At 42.0% G+C, this 17,071-nt stretch overlaps 1 protein-coding gene across 1 annotated transcript in view; it reads left to right on the top strand.

The window, feature by feature from the left end:
- The window catches only part of plxna1a (plexin A1a), a 194,522-nt gene extending 177,714 nt beyond the window's left edge, over positions 1-16,808 (top strand). The window contains exons 22-33 of the mRNA XM_028409537.1: positions 1,256-1,353; positions 1,645-1,803; positions 2,543-2,609; positions 5,670-5,816; positions 6,355-6,514; positions 7,301-7,404; positions 7,505-7,601; positions 8,927-9,117; positions 10,402-10,571; positions 10,991-11,203; positions 12,774-12,924; positions 14,774-16,808. Coding sequence (XP_028265338.1) covers positions 1,256-1,353; positions 1,645-1,803; positions 2,543-2,609; positions 5,670-5,816; positions 6,355-6,514; positions 7,301-7,404; positions 7,505-7,601; positions 8,927-9,117; positions 10,402-10,571; positions 10,991-11,203; positions 12,774-12,924; positions 14,774-14,869 — 1,653 coding nt within the window. The 3' untranslated portion in view covers positions 14,870-16,808. The remainder of the gene's footprint in view (positions 1-1,255; positions 1,354-1,644; positions 1,804-2,542; positions 2,610-5,669; positions 5,817-6,354; positions 6,515-7,300; positions 7,405-7,504; positions 7,602-8,926; positions 9,118-10,401; positions 10,572-10,990; positions 11,204-12,773; positions 12,925-14,773) is intronic.
- Positions 16,809-17,071: the final 263 nt, after the last annotated feature.

The following is a 17,071-nucleotide window of genomic DNA, read 5'->3' as shown; positions in this document are numbered from 1 at the left end:
TATTGTTATGTCTAGACCTCCTTCCTTATCCCTTTTTATTTCCCCCAGTGTAATCCAAAGGCCTGGGTAAAGCAGTGCTTCAACCTTTATTGCTTTGTGTGACACAGCCTGACACACACACACACAAACCTACCTGTCTCAAATCTAAAAAGACTTTGCAGTACATACATGCGTTTCCATGTGTCTCACTCTCATCTGATTCTGATTCTCACACACACATCACACTCAGTATCCACCCTGGAGGCCTGAGAATCTCATTTAGCACTTTAGAACGAGGCCCAGACACTTTATTATGGCACGTCGGCGCAGAGGAGGAATAAATGTTGCAGTGGTACATGGGGAGCAGAATAGAGAAAAGAGAGTGTGTGTGTGTGTGTGTGGGGGGGGTGCAGATGTGTGTGTTAATGTGAATATGTAGGAGACATGCAATGGCAAAGAAGATGAGAAAATTAAAAGGAGAGACAGACCAATGATGTGAAACAGTCAACAATAAGAGAGAGAGAGAGAATTAGAGCGGTGAGGAAGACAGAGCGAGTGAGCGACATGAAGGCGTCTTCAGGGGGTTTAGTGTGTTGTTGATAAGTAGTGACAGGTGCCAGCCAGTGGAACAAGCAGGGTGAACCTCTGTCACCAACCCTCACACACACACACACAATCCTACCATGCCCTGATGCCTCTTCCCTCTTTACACTCCTCTCCGTCTCTTTCTTCCTTCTCTGTCTGACACAAGCATCACTGTCATGCTGGCTGGTTTAGGCCAGTTTGATTAGACATTTTTAGAAACTTCCTTGAACAGATAAAAGATAAAAAATAGCCCGGGAGTGACAGCAGCGGCTTGTTGAAGCATTACTAAAAGATTCCGTTAGTGTAACCTATTCAGGCAAGTGGTAAATGTGGAATCTTATAAAAACGTACACAGTGCGTGTTGAACTTCTCATCTTATTGATATTCAGCCGGAGGATGCTTTTGAGCCGTACGCCCCCCCTGATTTCAAGAAGACAATCGTGTCAAATTGTCTGCTAAAAATCGTTTGAAGTGAAACACACATCAGACAGCAGCACAGCAGGGGAGGGAGTAGCCGCTCATCCTCACCTTGTTGTTTAACAAGCCAATCTCAGCTCATCATATGCTGGGGAAAAACTCTTTGCTTTACTCAGAGTGGGTCAGAGTGTTATGGTATATTGTTTACTCTCTCAAAGCTCCATTTTGAGGGGAGGTGAGATGCACCTCTAACCTCCACCTGTCTCCCCCCCAGGTCCAGGCGAATGTTGAGAAGGCTCTCACACTCTTTGGCCAGCTGCTGACCAAGAAACACTTCCTGTTGACGTTCATACGAACCCTGGAGGCTCAGAGGTGAACAAAATTACCTGTTTACATTTACCAGTACAAGAAGCTGTGCATTTTATTAGGGCAAATATTTTTTTAACGGTGTTAAAAAAAACATTTTAGCAGCTCCAAAATTACCTCAAAGCACTTACCCAAATGGTTTATAGCAAAACAGAGTGAGAACACCATTTAATTAAAATTAAATGTGCATTAATATTTCAACAAATCACCATGAGGTTAATGGTGCACGTGCGGCTTCAGATGTGACTCAGCAAAAAGCGTTCAGGAGGCATTAATGAAGTTTTAATGCGTTTCCAGGTCATTTTCGATGCGTGATCGAGGCAACGTGGCATCTCTGATCATGACGGCCCTGCAAGGGGAGATGGAGTACGCCACCGGGGTCCTGAAACAGCTGCTGTCCGACCTGATAGACAGAAACTTGGAGAGCAAAAACCACCCCAAGCTGCTGCTCAGGAGGTGAGGAAGACGTTAGAGGATGAGGGTGGAATCGTCTCAGTCTAACATATTCCAACGCTTTGCACATACATACTGAATAATTCTGTATCTAGTTTTCTTTTCTCATTTTGATGTAGGAAAAATCTTTATTTCTGTCTATAAATTAAACATATTAGAGACTTTGCTGTCATAGGAACAGCACAATCAGTTTAGCAGCTTTCTTGGCAAGCAGTAGAGCAGAGTAATTAAATTACAAATAATTAAATAAGATTATGTACATCTTAAAGAGTAGATGTCATAATTCAGCCATCCTCAGTCATGTTTTGAGTGGAGAGGTGGGGACGTGAAAAAAGTGACTGACTTGGTTTTTACGCCACTTAACTGCAGTTCTTTTTTTTGGCTATGCTGCAGTTTTTTTCCTAATAATTTCTGTAAAATGGTCTTGCTGATGATTCCTGACTTAATTGATCTCTAGTTAGAGAGTGTGTTTTATGTTTCACAGAAGTGTGAATGTTGAGCACACAAATCAACACGTATTGAATTAATAATGAACGAATCGTTACTTGGGTTTAAATCAGTATTTCCCATCCGGGGACTGCAGCATTAATTAGGTCACAGAATGATTAAAGGCAAAGAGATACATGTATGTATGTAACTTATATTTCTGGTGGATGTTTCTGGGAAACATCATTGACCCAAAAACAGAAGTCAAAAAAGAAAATTGTATTTTTTTTTTCTTTTCTTTTCTTTTCCCTGTTAGAACGGAGTCTGTGGCCGAGAAGATGCTGACCAACTGGTTCACATTCCTCTTGTATAAGTTTCTCAAGGTAAGACTTTTAAATAATAATCATTATATAATGTAGATTTATGCAGTACAGCCTGTGTGCTAGAGTTAAATGCCCGTGGCTTATATCATCACTCTGTTGAGTTTATCTCCGTCTGGTTATTAAAATGCTTTTCCTGTTTGGCCGCACACTTTCTAACCTTAGCAGTGCAGTACAAATAAAGAGGCGGATTCATCAAAGGCTTTTCTTCTCTTCTCTGCTTTTAATGTCTTTTTGTATTTTTTTTTTTTTAGTCCACAGATCCTCAAGCCGATCCTAATTTTCCTCCTGTAGCTGACACGTCCTCTTCACTGATCTATCTGTTGTTCTTTTAGCTCACATCTTCTCTTCCTCTGATCTCTCTTTCATCTGTCTCGTTTCTGTTGTCAGTGTCTTCCCCCTCTGCCTTAAGGTCATCTTTCCTCAACAGGGGGTGGGATGTCGCTTGCTCCGTCGTCCTTACACTCTGTCTCTCCTCCTTCTTCCTTGCCATCTACACACCCCCCCTTACCCGACACCCTCACAGTGACTGTTTAACAAAAGCAAGCAAGGCGTTGTCTTCTGATGTTGCTCACTCCCTTCTCAGTAGTTTCCCTTTTCCTCTGTGCACTTTAATTACACATTAGAAGCTTTAAAGTTGTCCTTGCACGCCATTATAATCCTAATCACATTAACAGTGCAATGGATAGTTATTATAGGCACATAAAGCAGGGAGATGAGGAAAGTGTTGTGCATTATACTGTACATACAGGCTGATAATGTATATATGTAAACTGTCCTCACAGTGTATCAAAATGCACCCAAACTGTACATTTCTTCAATGTTTTATCCCTAGAAAACAATAATCAGACAGCATTCCTGCTGATTAATAGTTTCCACTGTTGCAGGGATGTTAGCTTGTTCCTCTGTCTGTACAGCAACAGCCTTCGTTAAATCCTTGAAATGTAAATGTCAGCATACAATTAGGCAGCCTTAATGAAGCCGGTATGTGGGGTAAAGGCAAATTTCGTAGACAGGCGTGCAGCGGGTCGATCGGCGAAGGCGGAAAGCTGAAATGAAAGCATAACAGTGTGATGTATGCTGGCTCTGCCTTGTTAGCAGCTGCCCACCTAATTGGCCCAGATGCTAACGAGGCTTCTTTAAGCGTATGGCTGCGGAATGAGGAAGAGAAAAAGGGGGTTACAAGTGGGCACCAGAAGTGGTGGAGAGAGGGAAGATGAGGGGCGGCATCATGATGGTTAGAAGTTAGGAAGAAGAGAAATGACCCCCCATTCCTTTTTTGGAGAGAAAGAAGGGGGCGAAAGGCTGAGTGAAGTAAAAAGTAGACAGAACAAATGTGGAAGGCAGAGGACTGAAGTAATGGCTGATAGCATGATGAGGGACAATTAGGAGAAAGGAAATGGTGCATTAAACAGAAAAAACATGCACATATATTAGTCCCTCCTACATTTAGAAGAAGAAGACCTCTTATGTGACTCATTAGATATGGTGGACCCAAGTCTCCCATCTACAGTATGTGTGAATTGCCGAAGAAACATTCAGAAGTTGCAGAACGTCCTTTGATGTGTTGAGTCCACTTAAAACTTTCTGCACAATATCTAAGAGTGGAATAAAATGTGTATTATCTTCTTCTACCTAAGGTCACAAACTAATCAATCACACTTACAGGGAACATAAAGGAAAACAGGATGATAGAATCAAAAGCAGCTAAAAGGAGGACACATATTGTGTGGAAGTAGACAAGGAAGATGAAATAACAGCAAGCGTTTGAGGGCTGCTGTTACAGGTATACAGCAGAAAAAAGGAGGAATGTGTGTGTTACACAGAAAAAGCGGGCTGTTGAGTGTGCTTGAAGGTGAGACAGATAAATTAGTACTTTCCCCTGTTCTCATCTGGACCTCATGCATCTCCAACACACACATACACAGTCTGAAGTATCTCCCTGAGCACTGCGCGGCCGATCATTAAACTCTCGTCAGGATGAGTATTGGCCGTGATGTGTCCTCTCTCTCCCCTCTAAACTGCTTCTACTTCAGCTGGGAGTGTTTTCCCTCAGCTCGAGTGATGACTAATGACACTATTGATTGGCAAGTGTCTTTGATGGAGGGGAGAATGTGAAACATATTTATAACATCTGTGTCTGGACACACAGGCTTGACTATGAGAGAAGGATGAAAAGATTTATGTAACATTATTTATTTTTTCCGCAGAAAGAGAGATGTTTATGTAACACTGCAGTGTCCTTCATGTTGTGAGACAGCATTACAGGAATGCTTTCAGGGCTGGTGTCTAAAATACTTTTTGAGTTTCAGTAGAAAAGGGGAAGGTTACTGCGGAAGGATTTTAAACAGGACACGGACAGATGGATCAGTGCTATGTGTGCTATGGACAATTCATCATCTGTTGCTTGTGTTTATTTCCTCTGTGGCTGATTGTGTATTCCATCAACATTTCAGTCTAATACCTACTTTATCCTCTGTCATCCATCTATAACAAGCTACCTTCAACCAATCACATCATTGAAGTGTTGGGATCTTTAATAGAGCAGCATTCTAACTAAATGCTGAAAAATTATAAGGCAAAACAGCCACAGATCAGCCTGAGAAGCCATCTTTCAGTCAGATTTCTTCTGGCTGTGGTCAGGAGCTAAAATACGCCTGTAGCAAGTCCACTCAGAAATAGGTTCAACCCACCGCTTTGGGCTACAAGTGCTTGTCTTTGATTCTCATGAAACTATATATGTGCTGTTGCAGACTTACTGTGTCCCATCCCTCAGGCTTTGTTAAAGAATGTCAGAAATTCTGTCAGTAATAGCCACAGATGGGGATGTTTGCTAAAGATTTGTTGTCCTCTTTATTGCCTAGTGCTATTTTATGTGATGTAAATTTTTTTTTCAGGCAGAAAATGTAGGAAGAAAAATGTGTGTGAGCTTTAGCCAGGCTTCACTGTCATGGACAGTTTTCCCTCGTTAGGACTTCTCAAATAAAGAGAATCCAAGAAAAAAAAAAAAGTCATGCTTTGAACAGCAGATAACTCGTCTGTTTCTGCTTCCTCTCTCACCAGGAGTGTGCTGGGGAGCCTCTGTTCATGCTTTACTGTGCCATCAAGCAGCAGATGGAGAAGGGACCCATTGACGCCATCACAGGAGAAGCCCGCTACTCCCTCAGTGAGGACAAGCTCATCAGGCAACAGATTGACTACAAAACGCTGGTCAGTAAATTTGCTGCGTCTCGAGGCTTGTTTTGTCTGCTTCAGAGTGAATCACTCAATGAGTTGTTAAGCTTTAATCATATTTGATGAAAGTTTTGACAGAAAAGTTGTAGACAGTTTATTATTTTGTCAGGAGTCTGACGGGGGGGGGTCTGGTAAATATGGATCAGCATCAGCTGTGTTTGAACGTGATCTGTCCACGAACCAGTGCGTCTCCTGCCCTGTGTTAACCACACTGTCTCTCCAAACAAAGCACTTCAGGTTTGGATTGGAAACATTCAGACGGGCCTACTTGTCAGCATGATCCGCTGCAGTTGTTTTGGTCAGCACCCAAGTGTGAAAGCCGAGTTATTATGTACCCAAACAGTCTAAAGCGGACCAGGAAGCTGTCCAGCTTTTTCAAATATCTGTGTGAAAATGCTGTCAGATACATTCGAATGCACCTGAACAACCATTCAACGTCTCGCTGTTGGCATGGTCCTCGCGATGTCCCTAAATTAACACCCATTTCTTTTGTTTCCACCTGCTCTTCTGCCAGACGCTGCACTGCGTAAACCCAGAGAATGAGAACGCCCCCGAGGTGACGGTCAAGTGTCTGAACTGTGACACCATCACTCAGGTTAAAGAGAAGCTGCTGGATGCAGTGTACAAAGGCAGCCCCTATTCTCAAAGGCCAAAGGCTTCTGATATGGACCTGGGTAAGACACACAGTTCTGTCCTGTATCATGCATTATACGGCTGTATTTGTGCCTCAGAGTGTCTTCACTTCAGTATTCATGATTCCTAATTTCTCAATACTGAGTGTGACAGGGTGACTTTACCATTTGTACATGGTGGCTTCACCTCATGATTGTCTCTCTGAAAAAAGGGACAGACCTACGAACAGCGGACAGAATTGATGATAGGAGGTATTTGTGTCCATTTTTAGGAAGGAGAAAAAAAAATAAAAAGCCATGTTTAACTATTGCCGCCAACTCAGTCTCATAGAAAGACTGCGAGAGTTGTATAATGAAGAGTACCCCCCAAGTTTAGCCCATGGATAGCTAGAACATGTTCCAGCCCCCCTGCGACCCTTTACTACAGGACAAATCTAGACAGGAAAATGGATTGATGGATGGATGGATAAAGGGTAACCCCTAAGCCATATCGATATCCACACGTTACCATTTTAAATTGAGTTTCTTGCCTCTTGTTCACCTTTTAGCCCCATTTATCCGTCTTCATGTTTTCATGAGGTCAGGTCAGCTTGTTGTTTTCCCGTGCTTTTATGCTGTTGAGAATTTGGTGTACAATGTGTTCTTTCTGCACGTTTAGGCCGAAAATGGCTACCTGTAAAAAAAAAAATAAATAAAAAGCGCTTAACAAAGCTGAGGCAGATTGAACCCCTTTCTTACACAGTCCAGTATTCAATATTGACCTACATTATTTTAAGATAAGGTATATTTCATGTTCTGTAATTCCAACTTTGCTCCCTCTTCTCTAAGAATGGCGTCAAGGTCGGATGGCCCGAATCATTCTGCAAGATGAAGATGTCACGACTAAGATCGACAATGACTGGAAAAGGCTCAACACGCTGGCTCACTATCAGGTACACAAACAAATGCAGGCAGTGAGCAAGGCGAGCCAGAGCCACCTACTGAGACACATTCATACAAGGAGTGTTTTGGTGTTTTTTTGTTGTTGTGCAGGTAACAGATGGCTCAGTGATCGCCCTGGTGCCAAAGCAGAACTCTGCATATAACATCTCCAACTCCTCCACCTTCACTAAGAGCCTCAGCCGATATGGTACGATCCTATTTAAATCATTCTGTCAATGATTCCCATTCCACACACACACACACACACACACACACATACCCTCCAGCTCTCATTCATTCACTCTTTGTCTTTGTTTGTCGTGGCCATGATTGGGCTCCATTTTTTTTTTAACCTCCCTCTGAGTGAATAGCAATCCTTTTTATCCACTGCCATCAGCCCAGGCCAAGGCTATTCCACGGCTATTTCCAAGCAGTCCGTAAATGACAGGCATTAAAGTAGACACCTTGATCCTCAGCTGACAGAGTGAAAAAGAGATGGAGGGGGGACACTGAGAAGTCATGGAGAAATAGGCTCAGCAACAATATGGTGTATTTCACTAGGAAATGGAACTATTTAGGAAAAAAAAACAACATCTGATGCTGAGTTTACACATGCAGAGCTGCCATCAGTGCCACTCATCTGCTGTAAACTAAAAGCATAAATACATGTGTGCTGTCTATCTCATTAAAATATACAAATACATATGGCAGACACACATTCAATTTACATTTTTATAAATCACAGCTTTATTTACTTCAGTCCATTTACTTCAGTCCATCACTGAGAGGATGCCCTGTCCCAAACAAGTAGTCATGTGATGCATTGTTAATACAAAAGTATTAACTGTACCAACTTTAATAAACATGTCAGATTGTATTGTTGTCTCTCTGGAGGAATGGAAATGGCTGAATCTACTGCATACACTGTATGCACGCTGCATTAGTGAAGACAAATGCAGTCATGTGTTTACTAAATGGCTCTCCTCGCTGAAATGGCTGTTTCACGTTGTTAAATTGTGACCACGTTGGTGTGTTGTATTCTTACATGTGTGTTATCACACAGCCGAAAATGTTGGCCACCAATGGTCATGATGAGTTTGGAATCAGAGCCACTCAGCAACCCGCTGGCAAAAGCAACAGCGGCACTACACAGCACCCCACTCAGCCTCGTTCACTTTTCTATCCCATGCTCTCCCATTACTCTCCATTTCACCCCGCTCTCTCCTGACCTTTCAGTCTCTCTGTCCATTTAGCTCACCCGCCTCCTTTTCCTGTCAGCTCCCCAACATATACCTCTCTCCTCTCTCGCCCACTCTCCTCTGTGTCCTTTCACCAAACATTAAAGGGACTGCAGCATGCATCAGCATCTCTCCCCTGGTTGATCCTGCTTTCCACCCCACAGGCAACAGTAGATAATCATCTGTGCACCTTTATTCTCACTCTATGTCCTAAACGGACTGTTGCAGATGTCTTCTTGCTTTAACTTGCATTAACAATGCTGACATCATCTTTTCAAATCATTCTTGTTATCAGAGAGCATGCTGAGGACAGCCAGCAGTCCAGACAGCCTACGATCCCGAACGCCAATGATAACGCCTGACTTGGAGAGTGGAACCAAACTGTGGCACCTGGTGAAGAACCACGACCACTCAGACCAGAGGGAGGGGGACCGAGGCAGCAAGATGGTCTCGGAGATCTACCTGACCAGGCTGCTAGCTACAAAAGTACTCTCCAAAATATTCACGCTCTGCTTCATAGAAGTGCGATTTGATTGGTTGGTTCAGTTTTCAGAGGATCAGAGACTGTGGATAGGAAAGCTAGTTTTTACCTATACATCATATTTCATGAACAGTGAACCGTGATATATTACATGTTTAAACTAAATTGGGTTACCAGTGTTCATACATACTCACACGACTCGTAACCATTCCTTCAATCTTAGAAACTTGCTGAATAAGCCGGTTCTGTTATCTTCCCTTTGCTCCTTCAGCGTCTTTCAGTTCACCATCTCTCCCCTAATTGTAAGAGGGGGTGGAAAATATAGCAATGGGAAGCAGTTACAAGTGAGGCCACTTTTCAATTTCCACTGGTAATAAGAAAAAACAGATTAATAAAGGGTGGGCTTGTGGTGAAGAGTGCAGGGAGGCAGATACAGGAGGTGTCAGGAGACAGGTAATTTGTTGAGGGATTGAAGATTTGTCCATGCACGATGGCAAAAAAAAAAAAAACAGACGCAAATGCAATTGAGAAGCTCATCTTGTCCTTGTCTCTCTATGTCTTTCTGCGCCCATCTGCCCGGGCGCCGCGTCCATGCAGATCTCTGCACTTTCAACAGCGAGTGGAACAGAAATAATTCCTGTTCCACTTTGCAGTGGTTGACTGAGTACAATCCCCAAACATTTCCTCACTAACACATTCTGCCAGATGGAGAAGTCGGGGAAACAAATGTGCTGTTAGGGAAATTCATTTAGATACATTTGATGTAATTACACTGAAGCGTTGTCATTGGTGGAACGAACCATCCAAATCCAAGCGCCAGGGTTCCTGTTTGTGATTTCGCAGGGCTCAGCGGGCCGAGTTATCGCTGCCATTCCCACCAGGGCCATTCATACCAAAAATGTGTACACCCGCAGCCCTTTCAGGTGCCGTGGATACACGTGGCTAAAAATGGTACCTGTGTTCTGTTACACAACACAGTGAAAAAATTTTCATCCCCTCTCTGTGGTGTTTCACATAATTACTCTTCCTTTCTAATTATTCAGTTGATGTGTGTGATTCTGAATGACAGCAGTAAAACACACAACAAAGTGATTACAACAATAAGGCATCACCACCTGTGCTAAAATGTACTAAAAATAGTACAGAAGTCACACTGCTTCAGCTAATTACCAAACAAAATATCCCCAAACAACTCAAGTAATCAACCAAATATACAATTTAATTAAAATGAAAATAAAGAATTCCTTACAAACATTCTTTTGTGTGTCTGCCCTCTGTCTTCTGTTCAGGGTACGTTACAGAAGTTTGTGGACGACCTGTTTGAGACCATCTTCAGCACGGCCCACAGAGGCAGCGCACTGCCGCTGGCCATCAAGTACATGTTTGACTTCCTGGATGAACAGGCCGACAAACACTCCATTACAGACTATGACGTACGACACACTTGGAAGAGCAACTGGTCAGTGAGAGGAATGTTTGATTTGAAGAGAATGCCTTAAATATATCTACTTATATTTGTAGATGGGTTTTTCATACACCTGGCTCCTGAGGTGTTGGTAGTTAAACAGTAAATGCACAGACATGCTGCAGTGTTAATTGTAAAGCTTGTCTTCAAACATCTTCACTGCACATCCCACATGTACTCATTACATTAAATCAATAAATACAAGTCTGCAAAATGCATAGGGGATTATAAGAGTTGCTGCGTCGGACGCTTGGTCATAACTTACTGGATGATTTAATCTTCAGAGCAGCAATATTTTTGTCCTACAATATAATATAAAGTTTATTATATTAACAAAAAATCCTACATTTGGAAAAAAAATACCTGTTTAGAGTGGAGTAATTAGATTGTCTCCTCTTTTCTTTGTCCGCCAGTCTTCCTCTGCGGTTCTGGGTGAACGTGATCAAGAACCCCCAGTTTGTGTTTGACATCCATAAGAACAGCATCACGGACGCCTGTCTGTCCGTGGTAGCCCAGACCTTCATGGACTCCTGTTCGACGTCTGAACACAAACTAGGAAAAGACTCGCCTTCAAATAAGCTTCTCTACGCTAAAGACATTCCCAACTACAAGAACTGGGTAGAGAGGTGAGTCAAAGGTGGTGTTCGGATTGAAATGAATTACACTACTAAACTGAATTCAGCTGTAAGCTGCAACAGAATTACAGGCTGAACTTTATCAGGTGCTGGCCTTTAAAGCACAGAATACATACTTGGATTAAATGAGAGCAAAGAAACCATCTGCTGTAATTACAAGTGTCTCGCTCCAGGCTTATAAATATAAAGCACAGAGTGTAGGAAATGTCAGTAATACCTTTCCCACATGGATTCACTTCTAAGACAAAATCTTTTTTGTGTGTTTATTTAAATAAACACACACACATACAGGTGAAGAATGGTTTTAAATGGTGGATGGCTGAGAATCGTCTTTTATTGAGGAGACTAAACTGGAGATAAGTTAATGCAACGCCTCTTTCCAGACTCTTCATCTAAGTGTGTGAACTGCAGCACCCCCCCTCAGCATGTGGGGGTGATTAAAGAGAGGTTGAAAGAGTGGGGGTTGTTCTCATACCTTTACAGGTTATCAACAATAGTATCTAAAACAATGAATAAACAACATTATGCTTTCACAACCACACCGGCAACAATGCACTGCAATGCATTGGCACACTAATAACAATATGCATCCAGAGTGGATGCATCTACTTTCTATATGCTTCCACTGAATACCAGACCATAAAGTGGCAACCTGGTTTACAGTCAATTTCTTTGTTGTTTAAATGTGCTTCCACAGACGCTTTATGGGCAGTTTGATATTAAGCATTTAATTTGAGGTGAGAGTTAAAAACTCTCCTCCTAACCTCTACCCTCAGCTGGCCCTGCTGCAGTAAACCTCAAGATGGTTGAGATATGGATTCAGGTTCATGTACAGCTCAGCGTTGGAATAAAATATTAATATACTGTATTGTTGACTGCCTCGCTTTCATTGGACCTTTTACTACTACTCCTGTGCAGCCAGCACCTCGACAGTGTCTCCCCCACAACAGCAGATATAAATTTGTTATTTTGTATTGAACATATTGTTGATTAAAACATTGAAAAGTCATTGTGTTTCTGAATAAGATAAATAACAAAAAAACATCAGCATGCCTTATTGTGGGTGTTAATTCTTGTGAGTGCTAAGGCTTTGTGGATTAACCCATGTGACAGCGATAATGAAAGTACAGCATCTGTTACTTCCTGTTGCCAGTAGGTGGTGCTACGACTGTGACTCAGTCCTGGTTTGATTTATTCAGGCCAAAGTACATTAACTCAAATGGGCCAAGGAGTGACTGCCTAAGAGGCTTTATATAAATCTGCTCATGATGCATGTACAACTTTTGGTTTGGATTATCCTTGAGGCTGTTTTGTAGAGGATACTATTGAGGCATATTACCACAACAATCCCCGAAAAAAAAAAAAATCAGCTGTCCATCAGCTAAATATTCTGCCTGGAAATGTGTTATCAATCTGTGTCAGTCCCGCCCCTCACAAGTGGCCTGACCACCAGCTGCTGCTTTTGGCATCGTGAATATTGAGAAGGCTCAGACCGTACGTCAACCTTTGGATGGAATGCTAATGCGGTGCCTTGTAAAACTCTGCCTGACCTCTCCTCTAGGTATTACTCCGATATCTCCCGCATGCCAGCCATCAGTGATCAGGACATGAGTGCCTACCTAGCAGAGCAGTCCCGCCTGCACCTCAGCCAGTTCAACAGCATGTCGGCGCTGCACGAGATCTACTCCTACATCATCAAGTACAAAGACGAGGTGAGCTCATCGCTGCATGCGAAATGGAATCAAACAGAAAATAAGAGTCTTATAATTACTTGATAGAAGCATATTCCGTGTCTCTCCCTCCCTTCCTTTACTTGTCTTGACTAATACCATGAGGTCATTTTAATTCAATTACACTGATAACCAGTCCACATCAGTACAGGCTGGAAGGTATTACCGCCATTAGGATGCACATTAAAGCATGAGCTCAACACATTATGAACTTAATGGAGCTTAATACAATTTATATGATTTCTTTTTTTCACCAAAAGATCTCCACATACAGCATCCTGCAGCTGCAGCCGGCTGATTAAAACACTCTGCACAAAGCAAGAATCTTTTAAATGAATAGTGTGACATTTCCAGAAATATGCTTATTTTCTTGCTTTCTTTCTCAGAATTATAAGATCAATACCCCTCGCATGCTATGTGTACACTAAGTCATGTCATTGCTGTGAAGTTGCTAGGCAACCAGCAGACTGAAAGTGTAAATATTATAAAAGACACCATGTCTAAAGCTATAAAGTCATTTTCTTGCCTCACACACATTCAGACTTGCCTTTTGAAAGATGTTAATTTGAACCATCTGATGCTATAAACACAGTCTTCTTGAGACATTTATGTATTCATACAGCTTCATATGCAATGTCGGATTAAAATAAGTTTTTTAAAATCAGCTGCATTAAAACTTTTAGCCATGTTCCATGTTTTGAAAGCTCTGTTTATATATTTATATTTCCCCTCCTCTGTGACATCTCCAATAAACCTCCTGAGGAGCAATTTTGAACTTCAGTGTGGTGGTCATTGCCATCAAGCTCTGGAGCTGGAAGAGGAGCCACATGAGGTTGACTGCAAAAGTGATGATGATGATACTGAATATCCAGAACCTTACAGCTTTTAGTGTGAAACAAAAACACATTTAAATTAGGTCTTCCATGACCGAGGGATTAGTTTGCTTTTGGAGCTATCCGTATTCTTCAGTGGCCTTTTAAAGAAACTACAGATTTAAGCACCTCATAGCCTCCTTTTCTGGTTGCTAATTGGCTTGATTTCCCTGAAACAAAATCCAGCACACACACATTGTGGCATGCTAATTGGTGAACATTAAATGTGCAGGTCAGCTTTGGACAGACACTCTTGTTCCCCTGCTGATAATCTAACCACCTGCAGATGTGTTTTGTGTGTATTTTATGCTCTAATTCTCCTTTTTTCAATCATGGATCCTTACTGTATATCTATACTACTCCCTTCCCTCCCTGACTTCATCACACTTCTAAATGGTGAAAGATGGGGATGCATCTTTCACCTTCCTCCTCCTCCTCTTCTCTATCCCTCCATACCAACAGTATTACTGTAGTTATGCTTGCTGGTTGCAGCTGGCTCCATTCAAACCTACTGCTCCCCTTCATTACAGCCTATTATCCAGATGTAGGCAGCTGCACGGTCCCTGTCGCCTCTTAACACATGCCCTGACCTTATACACACACACACAAATGTACGCAGACATGCCAAACATGCAGACGTCCACATACTGTACCAGGTCCTCCTTCCTCTGTTCATGCCATGCTAAATAACACACCCACACTCCTATACTCACTCTCAGTGGCAATTAATATGCAATTATAGACATCCCACTGGCCCTCACACCTGCCCTGCCAACCCTGCCTATGTTGTCAGCATCAGTCTAATTGTAACCGCTAACCAGCAAATGGAAATTAGCATCAGAGCGCGCTGTGAGTCACAGTATATCTGAGAGCACAATTGGTGCACCCAGTGCTGCATGCTGTAGGTTTAAAAGAAATTGATTATGGGGAGTAATCTTCTTCTTCCTCTTTGTGTTCAGATCCTGTCAGCGCTACAGAAGGATGAACAGTCACGCAGACAGCGGCTACGCGGCAAACTGGAGCAGGTCATCGACACCATGGCCCTGTCTAGCTGAGGACCGGCCAATCACACGCCTCAGCTGGCAGAGGACTGGCTAACCAACACGCCTTCCCTGACAACCTTTGATGCCCCATGACATTTGAACCCTCGACGTCTGAAGTCTGTCGTTATCACCCTCACTAAGAACAGCAAGGAGGAAAAAAAATAAAAAAAATAAAAGGACTGTGAGGGAGGACACAAGCACCCAGCAGCAGCAGCACACTGGAGAGACAGCAGAGTTTGGAGCGACAGCCCCATCAGCTGGGTTGGCTTCTTTTTTCTTCTTTTCTTCTTCTTCTTCTTCTCTGAGCCACCAACCCTGCCATGAACAACCAGCCTCAGCCAGTATGGACCCCAGCTCAGGAGAGCGTCTATTTTCATTAAGGCCCTCATCACATCAGCAGTTGAGTACTTTGGCCACAATCAGGACCCGACACATGCACAGTAGTGACCAAAAAACTCATCTAGCTGGAGCTACAAGGAAAGGTGCAGGTGTTTCCTACCATACCCAAGGCTAAGGTTCAGACTGTGAGCCAGTGAAAATCCAGGATAAACAACTCCCGATACTTGATCCCTGTGTGGAATTATTTTTCTTTTTTTCTTTTTCTGTTGCTGTCCTCCGCATGGAGGTCAGAGGTCAGGGACAGAGCAGGCAGGGATTCAGCATGTTGCTCAAAAGAAGCTTCAGCAGGGAGGATGCTTGGCGACAAGCTGCTACCACTGCAGGGCAACCAGGAGGAAGTACTCTGCAGGGAACCTCTTCCTTCAGTACTGAACTCCCCTTGTAGTCCTAACAGAGGACACACACCATCCATAACTCTGCTTTGGGTTTATTATTGAATTTAGTTCTCTTTTTTTTGTTCCCTCCAACTGCCCACTCTCCCCAGTGCTGTGCCACTTGTGTTACTGCTGAATTTGCACAACAAAGTTAAATCAAAAGAGAGAAGAGGATATATGAATATATATATATATATAGATATATAAATACAAACCTGTTGTTTTTAAAACAAAATCAAATGTTGAAAAAAAAAAGTTTTCCATTTCAGTGTACAAAAAAAAGATGAAGTTGGAGGAGACGATTTGATATTTCCAAGATGAAAAATGATGAGGAAAAAAAGTCGTCCTGTGCCATGTTTTTACTTTGAATGTCGTTTAGTGCAAAGAGACTTCTTTTTGTTAGATGAAATGTGCTATGATGAACATGTTGTCATGCTTAGTGACTGAAAGTGAGAGTTTTAAAAAATAGGTCAATGGCAAAAATATATATATTATAAATATATATTACAGACACTTTCTATATTTCATGAGGTCTTGGGGCCATTTTGTGCAACATCTTTGGCTCGAAAAAGAAAGACAAACGATGTCTGGAAGCCGCCTACAGTGCTTTTGTGTGTGTGTTTTTTTTTTTTTTCTTAGAGAAACCAAATACATCAAGGCCTGGTCAGCTAATTTAAATACGTGTCTACGGAGCTCGCCTCGCTATAGTGGCGCTCTGTTAAGCTGATCCCTGGCACACTGTGCTTTACAGCTTCTCGATCTTGTTTTCTAGGCTTTATCCCTGTTGTCTGAGGAGCCACATGCTAATTGAAAGCTAGTTTTTACCGTACAGAAAGAAGTGGAACAGTATTGTCGATATATATATATTTTGTTTTCTTGTCCTCGGTGAAGACAGTGAAGCTGAAGGGTCCATTTTTTGAAAATGTGAATGTGGTTTATGAAACGTAGCTTGAATTCTGTTTGTGTTTTTTTGTACCAGTCAAAGGCCTTTTCTTTTTTTTAATTTAGTTTGTTTTGTTTTGTGTTCTTTTAAGACGTAAACATGAAAAAATTAATGTTTTTCTTCCACTATGTGCTGCTCTAAATTTATACATTTTACAAACATTCCTGTTTTTTTCCCAAGGAGTGTACACAGCTATTTATGAAGGCTAGAAAATACAAATAATTGACCGACCGTATATTAATGTACATATGATCATTCATTCAGCTTCAATATCATCAAATATAGAGACAGATCACATGGATGGAATACATATCCACTGAAAAACAAAATATCATGAGAACTTTCAATGGGTATGCCTCAAAATTGTTTACTTTTTCTTCCTCTTCATCAGTGCTTCCCTCAGATATTTTTTATCCCTGTGGAAAATCAGTTCAGTTCAGATGGTACTGAGAAGCTTTGCAGTATCAGGGAGATCACACACAACAGGTTAAAGTAACC

Source organism: Parambassis ranga, chromosome 7, assembly GCF_900634625.1.
Source record: "Parambassis ranga chromosome 7, fParRan2.1, whole genome shotgun sequence".
Taxonomy (NCBI): Eukaryota; Metazoa; Chordata; class Actinopteri; family Ambassidae; genus Parambassis; species Parambassis ranga.
This window is presented reverse-complemented; position numbering and strand designations above follow the sequence as displayed.